General features: G+C 33.7%; 3 protein-coding genes across 5 annotated transcripts in view; all 3 read right to left on the bottom strand.

Moving 5' to 3' along the window:
• LOC145975457 (uncharacterized) overlaps nucleotides 1-14,567 on the bottom strand; it is a 76,588-nt gene that overhangs the window by 55,143 nt on the left and 6,878 nt on the right. The window contains exon 1 of one of the 3 annotated variants that reach the window (XM_083105944.1): nucleotides 289-730. The exons of 1 other annotated variant lie outside the window; for it this stretch is intronic. The gene's annotated coding sequence lies outside the window, so the exon portion shown is untranslated. Of the gene's footprint in view, nucleotides 1-288; nucleotides 731-14,567 lie in introns of those variants that run through there. One more of the 3 variants, XM_083105945.1, reaches the window with a different exon arrangement.
• LOC145975777 (uncharacterized) lies at nucleotides 9,174-10,907 on the bottom strand. The gene has a single exon (XM_083106477.1). It carries the CDS (start codon nucleotides 10,312-10,314, stop codon nucleotides 9,460-9,462), a length of 855 nt encoding a protein of 284 aa, XP_082962603.1. The 5' UTR covers nucleotides 10,315-10,907; the 3' UTR covers nucleotides 9,174-9,459.
• Xport-a (exit protein of rhodopsin and TRP A) lies at nucleotides 10,916-14,416 on the bottom strand. The gene is made up of 2 exons (XM_083106479.1): nucleotides 14,272-14,416; nucleotides 10,916-11,431 (listed from the first exon to the last, which is right to left on the bottom strand). The coding sequence occupies exon 2, from the start codon at nucleotides 11,418-11,420 to the stop codon at nucleotides 11,148-11,150; it is 273 nt and encodes a 90-aa protein (XP_082962605.1). The 5' UTR covers nucleotides 11,421-11,431; nucleotides 14,272-14,416; the 3' UTR covers nucleotides 10,916-11,147.

Raw genomic sequence — 14,567 nt, 5'->3', positions numbered from 1 at the left:
AACTGTCCAAGCTCGAAAATCAAGATTTTTTTTTAGATAATGTCATATGTTAAGATAAATACAGGGATGAATATATGAAGGAATGCTTCACATATAACATCTTTGTAAATCTCAAGCAAATTTGATTGTTTTACTGCTCCTGCTCTTTAAAGATAAAAAATAAACTATGTGGATTTTATGAGAGATATGATTACATAAATTACATCAATTACGTAATCGTATATTATTATTATGAAAAAGAAATATTTAAATATCTAATATCTTTTAACAAGTTAGTGGAAAGCTTACAATTGATGAACGCGCAATGAAATCAAAAGTTCTCTGTCATAACATACAATTTAATCCTATTGAAGAATCAAGTAGCGTATCTAACGAATAAAGATCGCGGACAAAACTCCACGTGGTATCGCGCAATATTCTTATACGAAATTGCAATCGCTACGTTCGCGCAACATGAAAGTATCTCGACGCACTGATTCAGAGATGGCTCTCTGCATTTTCGTTATTGTCACCGATCACCATTGATTGCACTTTGACGAGTGTTATTTTTTTTAATGCGAACAAATTAAAATAACGCAATGAAAAAAATCTCGCAAAAATCGAGATTTAAGCAAAGATCTTAAAAACGCGGCAGCCGATCGCGATCGCGCGTTACTCGATTTTCACGCGTGAGATTTCTCTCGATAAACGCGATTACGTTCGCGCAGTTTCGCGTCTAATAGGGCTGCTTGCGACGTGAATGCTAGATGAATACTGAGGCACGTCACATCGGGCGCCGGGTTCCAATCCCCTTCTACGTGTGCCTTTCATCCCTCTTCCGGTCCCCGCTACCATCCCCCTCCCCCCCGCTTCACTCCTTCATCAGACGCGCATCCACCCACGCAACTGTTGCGCCCCCGCCCGTTTCTGATCATCCCTCAGCGTTTCGCAAGTCGTTCGGCGAGCGCATGGTGGCGAGAATCGAACCACGTGGACGATCGATCGCGATCACGATTCTTCTCGCGCGGTGAAACGCTCGCGCAGATGTGAATCGGGTTGAACGCGATTAATTATCGATCGTTACGGCCGCTAGAGTCATCACTAACAAAGTTAAACGGCGATATTGCTACTTAAAAGAATTAATTAAATATATCGACCTTTCGACATTTCAAGCTCGGTAGTAATGCTGCTATAAATTTGATTAAATCATCACTTTTAAAATGACAAACGACCTTAGAGAGGCTCGGTATGATTCCAATTTACTTAATCAACCTTTAGCTATGAAAGCTGGACTAAATGATTGGTAATTAGAAAATACATGAGATTTATAATATTGAATAACTTTTTAACTTTGTTTACAAGTTAGCAAGTAAAATTTGCGGGAAATTAATTTATAAAAGTATGTATATGTATCTCTCTTTTTCTAGGTATTATTTATAATTTAAGTATTATGGTAAAACATTTTAAAATTCCTATCTTCAACATGCGTGTGAGATGCATGTTGAAACAAACAGAACGATGCTGATGGCGTTTTAAAGCCGCGACATTTGTGGATGGTTACTGGAATTTGCAGGAAAATTGCAGAATACACACACGCATTTTTCGCATAAATTATATCTTGTTAGCATCAGTTTAAATACTTTTAAAAACCAGATTTATTTTTATTTTCGATAAGATCATAATTTTACGTATGTGTATGTGCATTCTTCGCTCAATTATTGCAACGCAATGTACATGTGTATTTTTTTATAATACCTCGTCACTAACGAACTAAATCTTGATCTAGTTCCGCATTAAGTTTGTCTTAATTGCTTAGATGAGGAGGACTTCTAGTACGATTCACGATATCATGATTAAGAAGGAAAAGACACGTTAGGCGAACAAGAATTATACGCGTTATCTCGAGATGCACGCTAATTTGCTCGTAATTTTTGATCGAGAATCAAACGAACAATTTGTTTGCATATGCAGCTTTTTTGATGATATGAAATAATGACTAAATTATTAAATGTGTATTTTTTCATAGTTTGTTTTTTTCTATTTTCTTATTACTTGTTTTTAATAAACTTTATTTATTGCATTTACTAAAAAGATATAAAATTATATATATTTTTAATTAACTAAATATTTAATTAATTAATTAATGCAATTTTTTTTAAATAATAAAGGAATTTTTTACAGAAACTTTGTGTTGCAATTATGCCAAAATATTTAAATCATCAATATTAATGTCATTGCTTGAAATTATGCTTTTCTATTTTTAATTTAATTTTTTATTTATGATTATTTTCATAACTGCTTTTTGTTTCAAAGAGATGTACACAGGCGCACGGGAGCGGTTATGAAAAAACAGAAATATAGATTGCGAATAATGTGTTAATCGATTGCTAGCAGGTGCTAGACCGAGAGTGTGTCGACATTTTTGCTGCAAGGTCGAAGCCATACTTTGTAAACTTGGCTCGAACGATGCATAAAACACGTTGGTGCACGTAACTCGCCTTCAGATCTTCTTTAACTAATTAGCCTAGATTTATTAACGGTAGTTTCGCAACAGTCGTAGGATTCTTATGGCCGGTCGTCTGTCGAGGGCATTTAATTAATTACTCTCCTGTAGAGCGGCGATGGTAATAATGCGTTTGTAATTAGTCGCGTTTGCGAGCGCGTGAAATACTTATGAGCTTGTAACCAATGTAAGCGAGATCGACGGGCAGAACGTGCGAAAAAAATAGTTTCTGTCAATAATTACTTATAATATTGAATTATTTCACGTCGTGAAAGAACTATGCATTAACTCGTGTAAAAAGTGTTTGCAAAAAACATCAAATTTTATGTTAATTAATTAACAATAAAATCAGCATTATTCTCCTTTAAGTTTTAAATATACAGTCACCAATATGTGTATGTTTAATTATTAATTAAAATTAAATATTGTTTGGATGAATGAATTTTTCTCAATATGAATTCTTATTAGATTATGCAGAAAGTTTCGTATAATCGCTAAAGAATTGAGATTGAAATGTAATTTGCATTTACGAAAAAAGTTCCTTATTAAAATCACTTCAATAGTTTTCGGACATCTCAATTGATTCTCAGTCAAATTCAAGTGCGATTTTCAAATGGAATATGATCTCGGAACGTACAAGACGTGACGTCCGCTGACAATTTCATGAATAATTGATCGTGTGCTTTAAGCGGACCGTGATGTATTGGCGGGGTATCGGTTTGCCTGCAAACAGAATATGCTAGCCAACCGTCTGAACTACTTGATTGATTAACAGTTTGCGTTGAATCTTGAATCGCGTATTACAGTGTAATTTGTTTGCAATAGATTGATGAGTAATATTCAATACGTTATGATTCAATTGAATGAATTATAAACATTATTTATTTTATATAATATTTTATATAAAAAGATATATCATGAGGAATTTACAGGAGAGACACGCTCATTTTGCAGCATTTTAAAATAGACTATCGTATCTCGCAATCCTATTAAATTTTACTGAAATATCTCGTTCGACCTCTGGTTCGCAATTTTCGCACTCTTCGTTATCAATGTACCTAAAATCAAGAGTATTTAGATTAATTTGACCGGGCATGTCGGAAACTAGATTGATGTGTGTGTGTGTGTGTGTGTGTGTGTGTATGTGTGTAAATCGAGGTAAAATATCTTATAAAATATCTAACGCATTTTGAAATAATAATCAATTTAAATTTATTTTTCAAATTGTTCAAAGTACTGCCGTAGTGCAAGTACATATTACATTATTTATTCAAATATTTTATTTGTTCTATTTTGCTATGCATATTTAATCTGCTGCATGCAACATTTTTTTAAGCGTATTTTTGCTGAGTGTGATAAAATGAAAAACTGACTGCTATCAATTTATTCGCACTATATAAACATAAATCATTTATAAATCTGCACAAGAAGCAATTAAAAAGTATTCGTTTTATATAAATCACCGGAATGTATTAAATTATATTAAAATTAATTAAAATTACATATATTTTTTATACTGAAGGATGTCGCAATTTTCATAGATTAATATGTATATAAAAATAATCCATAAAGGAGCAAGGTGACTAATATTACGTAATGAATATTTAAATGATTTATCACGCGAATCACGTCCGTGCGTATCACCAGGCGTGGTAAATGCAAATTTTGCATATACTATTTTTATAGCCTTAGATTGTGATATAGACACTTCCGCGCTTACAAATGATCCAGGTAACAAAATTATATAAATTATAGAAATAACAAATATTATCACCACTAGTGTACTAACGTATAAGATATTTAAGCTGCAATTAAAGCTGCATGATATTAAAAATATTTGAAATAAATAAGACAACACAACATATTATACAGAAATTTTTTCCATTATATTTTTATCTATAGAACTTGTGTGGGATTAATATTTCTTTAGTATCGATATATGTAGTTATATTATATTTATAGACACATTTTCATCATAAATGCTGGGAAAATGAAAATTCATGTTCTATTTTCGTAAAATCCATATTCTATTTTTGCAGACGAGTTTGTGAGTAAACAAATTAAGAACTAGGTAAAATCATATATGGAAAGATATCTTTAGCGTTCCGCCGGACCAGCTCATTAATACGTCATCATGATTTTCTCCTCGAGTGGCTTTCTTATTTGTTCCGTCGACATGAAAAGACTAGAAAGACGAAATCTAATTTTTTTTGTTACAATTAGGAGTAATTTAAGAATCATTTTCATCTGATAATTCTAAAAATAGAGCACAGTATTATTCTTTTGAAAAGATTAAGAGTGACGATTTTCTTATAAATCTGTGGCATTTATTTATATATATGAAATTTTAATTGATATAAAAAATTAAAGAATTTGTAGATAATTATCATCACAATCTTTTACAAATCAATTTTATTTTACACTCGTAGAATAGTGATACAGAAATTAATGTTTTCAAATTAAATTCTTAAAGATTATGTGTTTATGTCGATATTATTAATATTTTCATAAAACTTTATGATATAAACTGTCAAATAAATTATACACCAGTATCTTCTCTTCTTTCATAGAGATCAACTTTCGCTCGATCGATTAATTGCGTTAGTCGACGAAGATAAAGCGCGGCTCTTCTACAAGATGAATTTCCGTAAATGTATCGTCACGGTGGAAATTTTTGATTGGGAAACTTAAAATAGATTTTAACTTCACATAATAAACTTTTAATGAAATCAAATCATACATATCTTAATTATCTCACAAATTGTTACAAGTATATCTTAATTTTATTGATTAACAGAAAACATGTGTTGAGTTGCAATTTAACTTTTTTTAAGTAGTTTATAATTATTAATCTTAGATCTAATTTGGTAGATTGATAAGTGTTTTGATAGCTACATGTTATTGGTATTATTTATATTATTTGTACGTCGTACTTTTATAAAGCAAATTATAATAATTAATGAGGACGTTACTAGATAGTGTAATATCTGACAACTTTATTACTGGTTTTTTTTATTATAACTGTGTACGAGGAAGGAGGATTTCGTTTTATTTCATAATTTGCCAAGTCTTATTGCTCTACTCTCTTTAATATCGATCAAGTCTCGCGACTGTCATGAAAGTGTTTAGCACTTATATTGACGCAAGGATCTTTCAAGAAGAAGCAGCGATGAAGTTTGCGTCGATGATGAAATGTAATTACGAGGAATTCTAACGAAGCTGCCGGCTATGCTCTGGGTGAATAGGAAGGGAAACAACGCTTTTAAGATTATAATGAAAACTGCCATAAACTCGTCGTAGACCCTTTCTTGCCGTCACTCGATTTCGATTTCATCTTAATTGCGCTTTCAGATTCTTCTTTATCTTTATTATTCTGGATTTAATTCAATATTGTATTAATAGTCGTATATTAAAACGAGCATGTATTTTGCATATATTTGCATAAGATATCTGGAGGTTTTCTTCTATAAAAGCAGTAGGAAGAGGAAAATAAGTAGTCAAGCTACTTACATATATTTTACATATCAATATGTGTTTAAGCAGAGGAGATTTCTGGTATTAGATATACGAGTACGATAAGAGCGATCGTTATCCTCGAGGCAAGTAACATACGCATCACGTCTAAGTCACGCGATTAATAAAACCCGACCTTCCTCGAACGCTCGCTAGCAATCCCCGGAAGTAGACGGAGATATTTGCGAGTTGCGCTATCGTCCGGCATTATTATTGCTGTGAGAAAAACAGATAAAAAGGCATAGCGCCAAATCGGAGCGCCGGAAGTCATTACGGAAATCGGTGGCTACCGTAACGAGGCCATTGCCGGTGTACCTTCTCAATTACGTAGGAAATTACCTGTATTCGCGAGCGTTCTTATCAATGTTATTCCCCCCTCCCTTCCCCCCGTGTTTACGGTGTACGCGAGGAAATGTTGCGTCGTTATGCTACGCAGAAAGACACTTTTTTGCGGCGTTCCCCGTAGAAGGATATCCGGCGAACGATTAAAAATAAACAGTCACGGCTGTCCTTGCAGACCGCGGTCATTTTCGCGATTTTCACGACCTCGAGATTGATGTTTTTCCGTCATGAAATACGCCTTCGTAGCGAAAGTTGCAACGCGGTATGCGATCGTCTAATCGCTCGGGTGCTGAAATCGCGAAACGCGATTGCATTATTACGCGCATTACTCCTCACGTTCTCCTGTCCGCGACACACGCTCGAATAAAAAATCTGTCGAGAGTGCGGCAAGCACATCGCGCCACATACCGTGCACGGTGCACCGACTTCGATCATCGACCTGTGTGCATACATTGCGGATCGGAATGCATCTCTCGTCACGTAAATGCAGTTAGAATCTAATCTAAACGTTCGAAGATTACGCGATAAATGAAGAAATTTGCATTTTTTAAATTTTGGAGAAATTTGATTTATCTTCATTGATTTATATTATTTAATTAATCGCTATTTTAATCATGCAAATCTTATGTTCAGAATTCTCTCTCTCTGTATCATATTACTTCTGTCACATGTTTAATGTGAAATTCGAGATGGAATGATACAGATAAATGTTGTTTTTATTACACCGCATAGTTCAGTGACGGAATGCAGTCGTAATCGTACATTCTCAGATGAAATTCGAAGTGTATTATTATTATTAGAATAGTGCTTAGAATGTTGTGGATAATCTTAAGTAAATATTCAGAAGCATTTTTCTCCTTCTGCAAAGTAAGGCATTCTTATTTCACAATATCTGTGCTTCATCAGTTATGTAATCATAAGTGGTTTGTAAAAAACTAATTTTATTATTACACTTTGTGAATTTAATCTAAATTATCACTAGTCAAAAAATTAATTGTTTTATATAATTATGATTTAAAAATATTTCGTTACTTTGAGAGACAAATGAAATTGACATAAATCGTTCTGTATAATCGTTATTTATAATTCAATAGCGCTATTAGTATTCTTCGCGCACGTTCACAAACGTCACTGCTTTAAAATGCAATCGATATCATATGTGCTTGGCGAATGTAAATTGTTTCGATTTACACAGTCAATTGACAAGACTCTTTGAGGTAACAAAAAACGTTGGCGTCAAGTGTGCGTGCGAATGTAAACCGATACGCGACATTATTATATTCATTATATTGCATCAAGAAAACAAAAATCTCGACCTACCAAAATATTACAATTCATCTTTTGATCATTATAATTGAATTTTCAACATAGTTTGCGTTTAATTCTATATTTTGCCGCTAAAACAAAATTACATTTTAAATAATATATGAACTTTTATATAAGCGTCAAAGTTTGCAAATTATAAAATTGTCATTAATATTATATCATTCCATTCTATAAAAATAACATATTAAATTGCATATTAAATGCAATGTAAATGCAATGTAATTGCATATTAAATGCAATTACATATAAAAATAACATATACAATTTTTTAATAAAGAGAATTAAAACGTTTAAAAAGTTTTTCTTTTATATAATACACATAAACTTGTGTATAAAATTTTTTGAAATAATATTGAAAGAACCAAAAAGCATGTTTAAGAATAATGTAAATATACACGTGTAAAAGATGAAAAATATTTAGAACAATCTTGAGAAATTATTCTTGCGGTTCAATAATAATGAATGAATTTTCTTAATGTGTGTACATTTGCGTCTAACTGCACTAACGGAACAGCTGATTTGCATGAACCGTTGGTATATCCGTTGATAAATCATTAACTTCAATGATAGCAATCAAAATCGTTTCAGTCGAGTACGAGAAGAGACATAATGCAAAGAAAATATTCTTTTTTAAATATATTGCGAGAAAAATAAATGTATCTCATTTATTTGAGACAATGCGATTTCCTCTGTCTCTCGGAAAATCTATGCAAAATTATAGATATTTTCTTGAAATTATTCTTATTGGCGCAATCAGTAAGAGCATAGAATATAATTATTTTACTATTAACATCTTGTAGGTTTTATTATTTAATAAGCGAAATACGATATAACGATAGGAAAAATATGTACAAACTACCTCGGTCTTATATTTTTCTTAAGATTATATTCCCACGTGTGAATTAATAATTAACATGATGCTTGACGTGTTTATCATCTTTATGTAATGTGATAATAATGTTCATTACGCTTACATATCAATTATTTTTATTTCATCCTTCACTGCTCACATCATGAAATATCTGCAGACGAATCACATGATTTTACAATTTTCTCGTTGAAAGCCAATACGACACCGTACATTGCGATTTCTCTGACTTCTCACGGTCATTCGATAGTTTCTCCTCTTAAAGTAGAATCTCTTCTCTCAAGGTCAAAGGACAGCGATGTCTGTTTAGTGACCCTATTCGATTCTCGTAATTACTTATGTCTGTCCTGGATTCGAAATATCTTTAGGCAGCGAAAACATACTCTCAATTAGCGCGATAATTTCCTTCTTAACTACTATGTTTACAGACAAGAAATGCAGAAAGAAGATTTATTGTATATATTTGTATATAATTGCGGTAGCAAAAACAATGAATTAAATGTGTGTTTTATATATGATTTAAAAAGATAAAATATATTAACAAAATTTTATATTGTGTGTATCTAATTGAAATCTAATTAATTTATTAAATAGAAAATAGCGAAATTGCTATAGTTTATTGAAAATATATGATTTTACGTATCTTGTATCATTGTTTCATTTTAATTAAACTGAAAAGAGTTGCAATACATCAATAAAAACGTAAAGATGTAAAATATTTTCATATTGCATCTGTCTCATTAGCGTCTTTAATAGAACTGCAAAACTGATTGAACAGATTTATTATAATAATACTCGCAGTTTTCTCTTTCTTTCTCTTCTCAGCATGTCCCTAAGCCTTTCGAGATCCCGCTGTTAATGCATAACTTTTCTCGTGCAGTCTCCAACACTTTCAATCCCACGATGCAATGATGTGCATCAAGCGTAGTCATGGCCACGTGGTGGTTTCTCCGCAGGAAGCCTCGTCCTCCAAGGTCAGAGGACAAAACTCTTCTGCAGTAACCCTGTCCAAGTTGCCAATGTCCGCTTTAGGCTTGAACGGCAAATCTGATACGAGGATTCCTTCCTCGCGGATTCTCTGACTTTCCTCTTCTTCAAACTCTGAAAAATCGTCGTCTGCGTCGCTCCTAATCTTCGCGCCGGCGAAATCAGCATCCGTTAGAACGATTGTATTTATTCTTCGTTTCTTCGACTTTCCCTGCGATGTTTCTCTCAAGATTTCCTCCGAGGCTTTCGATAATTTCTTCTTGTTGAGACGACGTGAGGACGACTCCTTGATCGCTTCATTCTCACGATTGCCGTTTCGATTGACGGCGCTCTTCGGTTGACGCTCTTCGTCATTCGCGTCGTTGCCGCTCAATGATTTCCTACTTTCCAGTTCTGATCGACCTGGAAAAGTCTTCTCCGGGAATACCTTTTTACCGGTGTCGACCGCGTTTTCGCCGGTATCACCTGCCACCGATTCTTCCGACTTTCCACTCGAAGCTCCGATTGCTTGCTGACAAATGTCGGCTGGACAAGTCATAGACAAGTCAGGACCGTAGGTCTTCGCGATGTCATGTTTCAGACTCGACTCGATGGGCAATTCGCTCGGAACGGGCCCCATATCGACGATCCTGATGCTTTCGACTTCGACTTTCATTTGAGGATGCTTGCGATATTCGTTCTGTAAATAATCGCGAAACTGGTCCTTGAAATAACCATCGATCATCTTCCACACAGTGGCGCTATACCAGCTTAATACGCCGAGTAGGACTACACCGCGAACAGCAAATGCTAACATGATAAGGTTCTGTTTGTAATTAATTAACGAGATATAATATACAATATATATAATTAAAATAATAATGTATCTCAAATATATAGATGCATCATAATTTTACCATCTACCTCAGCAAGATCGATACGCGACACGTTGTTAAGACTGATATTTTTTCTAAAATTTAAGTCGTTGGATTCGACATTAACTTAAAATTAAAATTAAGATTTAATAACTGTGTTTTTTTATTCGCTTATTTTGCTAAAAGTTCTACGTCATTTTTATCCCTTCAAGTTCTAGAACTTACAACAAGAAAACTACCGAGAGACGAGCTTTATCTTACACAAATATCACGATCTGTGCATCTGACTTTCAAATGCCACCTGAAAAAAGTTCTGACAGGCGTCTGTATTTATAAGAATATTAAATCTTTCGAAAGCTGACTATTATTTCTCGCTTACTATCCTAGTATGGCTCTCTCGCTAATCTTAAAATACTACTATGAGATAGAAATATAGGATAAATTATTTACATCTTATTTATACATAATCAGCAATAAATAATATAATTTCTACAAAGTTGCAATCAATTAATTTTAATAATTATTTGCTCTCTATTTTTTATCAGTTTTGGTATTTATCTGTTTTAATATCAATGCCAAATTTAAAATATGATAATGCTACAGATTTATCAATGACATAAAAAATAAAAATGAAGTCAACAAGATTACATAAAGATATGTTTATGTAATAATCATAATAATAATTGTTAAAGAATAATGTTGTCTTATACAAATGCACTTGTTTTTAAAACTGATTTTTATATAACTATTTTCAAAGTATCTTTCGTTGATTAATTTAATCTTCTTCTCCTACGAAATAATCTTTGATGATGTTGAAGGATTCTTTCATATTTGGCCAAGCCATGGTCACAAAGACCAAAATCGAATTTGCGATTACGAAGAGTCGCATCATTTCGACACCGGTGCTGGACCGAAGCCAGTTCCCGAAGCTTTGATTGTCATCATCACTCACATCTCCTGAATCTGACTTCTCCGTTGTATTATTTGCATTCTGATGACTCTTACTACCCTTGTTCTCGTTGTTTCCGCGTTTCTTCATAATGACCATGCAGCGATCATCTGCAAGTATCGATTTCAATGTTGAACATCGTAGAAGTATAAAGATGCTCCGCACACTAAGTTGCTGATATGTAATGAAAATAATGTTTTTATTAAATAGATATGTAATGTTCCTATCGAATATAATCAAGTGAAATCGAAAGGCAGAATTATTTTTAGAAATGCTGAGAAATTAAAGAGAGGCTGAAATATATATATATAATGAATTTTCATTAAAACCGCTTTTATACGTTCAGAATTTTGATTTTGTCCATCCAAATCGAGAAATTGATTATTATGCCTCATTAATTATTATTACCACCACGTAACATTGATTATCAATTAATAATTTAGGTCGCAAATTTGAGGGAAGTTGTCTCATTACGTAATAATTTACGATAATCGGCTTCAGAATGAAGCCGATGTATGTGGGATGTAGTGGGATCAAGAACATCTACACACACACACACACACACTCTTGACTCGAAATATGCGTGTGCGTGAACACGGCCGTACGCGGCATTCCTGCACACAAGAGAAACACGCATACTTGAGAGTGGGTACGATGACCATCAACGGATCAAATTTCGAGCTTACGTTTCGAGCTTCACATTTCTTTTCGGTCTTTTCGACTATAATATGTGTGAAATTGAAAGTATTAATTGAAAGAATTCGTGAATCTGATCGAGATAAAATATCGTAATAATGGCTTCAATTTATAAAATGTTAGGTGAAATTATTTAAAGTAATAATTTCATGTTAGAATCGTGACAAAATAAATGAAAAGTTTCATTTCACAAAACGCTATTATTGAATACTATTTATTACAAGGTGGTCAAGAGTTACAGAAATTTGCAATTCGTATAATGTTTGCTCACATTAAGTGCATGCGATTGAAAGCTCGCTAATGTTTGCTCGATCCGTGGCAGTTTAAGCAGCTTTAACAACTTTTCTATTCCTATCTCGCTCTCTGCACCTTCGATCGAGAATGTAGAAAAGAAAGCAAAGCTACAAAAATGATATGGCTTCATCCTGACAGATCAAAGTTACATCATCGAATAAATTGCAAAAATCGTAGAATCATTAATCTAAAATCAACAAAGAACAGCCTTTAGAGCACAATCTCTAAATAACATTCTATTTTCCGCTTCTTTCCGCCATCCTAATCTCTCGTTTTGTCTTTTCAATGACTGACTGGCTGGTTACCAAAATTTGACTCTATTGTTCACAGTCCAACGACGAATAATAGGGACACAATGACTCGCAAGCTCGCTCGACGAAAATGGGCGAGTGGCAAATTTCAAGTTAGAGCATATTAAGGCCAACGATTGATTGTAATTGTATTAGAGAACGTGCCACGTCTTATCGACGCTTTCATGATTCGTAAAGGGTGGGCCGCGCCGGTAGAAGCAGAGCGAATCGATAGACGACTGATTTGTTTCAGTTCATACAAACACTCCGACATCATGTGCTTCGTCACGAAGAGTAAAAGGCCGATAAAAGTTGTTTGTTCACTGTGAGTGGCGAAATCGTATGAAATCATGACTAAAAACATTACGTTATAGACAGCATCAGAGTCGTAAAAAAGTTTATTGCCTCTGATATATATTAATCAGAATAATAATTATTAATTATTTTAATAAACTAATTCTGATAAAATCATATTTATGACAGGAGATATATTGAGAACGTAATGAAAAGGAAAATCGATCTAGGTCCATTGCCGACTGTTACCAATAGTTGCATAATTGCTCACTTCATAATTAAATGAGTACACGAAGGAGGTATGTTACGTCACGAACGGTAAGTTGGTCACTATGAGGTAACAGTACAATGTCGTTCAATGCTCCACTTCCAAAGTCGTCCGTCGCGAACATCCAGTTTGAAAAGTTGGCTCGATCATTATTCCTATTCCTATAGGCATCGGTACACGCTTCTTCTGTTATCGAAAAACGATCGATGCGCGTGTAAATGAAAACTACACGTTATAAATTATATGTATATAATATATATATGTGTATATAATATATATATATGAGAGAAGCGAAATAAAATTCTCGTAAAGTCGGTTTAAATTTCTGTGCACGGGGGACCACTTATTGTGCAATCTGTACGCAATAAAGTGACACGAAACGCTGCAACGCAGTTGCGAGGGAGACGGAGCTTGCGGTCAATGAACGTGGAAATTGCAACTGGCGGGACAGTTATCGGCAAAGGACAGCCCGGAGCTGCTCGCGATCATTTCTATGGAAAGTGATACGTCCGGCGAGCCCTCATTCTCGGTGCATCCCTCTGCCGTAAGTGGGGAATCACTCTGTTGTGTGCGTAGTTACGAAAGTTTAATCTCTCTATCGTTGCTTTCATGCATCACACATAAAGCGTAGTTCGCGAGCTCAGGCTGTATCATCGCATCAATATTATATATCGCCTCATCAAATATTTGGCTAGTTATAATTGAAGATGAGTCTGTGAAGATGAGAGAATACTACTTGACTTTGACTTTATCAACTTTAACGTTAACGCACTTATCTGTGAAGCAATTGGGCTAAAGATTATCCCACGACTAAAGGTTACTAAAATATAAAGAATATTTCATAATATCCGATCTTAACTTAATGATAGATATTTTATCTAGATATAATAGATATGTATTTTATTTAGATCTAATGTATACAATAAATATTTATCAATAATAGATGCTTTTATCAATTTTAATTTGTTTTTTAAATGAAACAGGATATTTAAAAAAAATATAATGAAATATTAAATATATGATTATATATTTCTAAGTAGGATAAAAATTAAAGTTTGCGAAAAAAAACATTCTTTACTACCACTTTAATTGTAATCGACAAACTTACCGTGTTATATTGATCTCTGCCGACAATCTATCGGATATGTGTGAATTTGTTACGAATCAGTTCCAAGCAGCTCAGTTTTTTTACATCTTTTTATGGAGTATGAAATCTCGACAACGTGATCTACGCAACAACTGCCAACAACGGTTTGCCACTTTTCGCGTCTACTTTGCCACGAGACGTGCCAATATAAGACTTCTCAGCTTGATAAGCTCATTATAAGATTTCGCAGCAGAGCCGAAGGCTCTCGAAAGCTCGCAAGACACGTGATGACATTTTAAAATATCTCCAGTGAATTT

Source organism: Camponotus vicinus, unplaced genomic scaffold (assembly GCF_025532165.1).
Source record: "Camponotus vicinus isolate PSW18456_S1 unplaced genomic scaffold, iyCamVici1.0 SCAF_8, whole genome shotgun sequence".
Lineage (NCBI taxonomy): Eukaryota > Metazoa > Arthropoda > Insecta > Hymenoptera > Formicidae > Camponotus > Camponotus vicinus.
The sequence above is the reverse complement of the archived record's forward strand: the minus strand, read 5'-3'. Positions and strand labels throughout refer to the sequence as shown.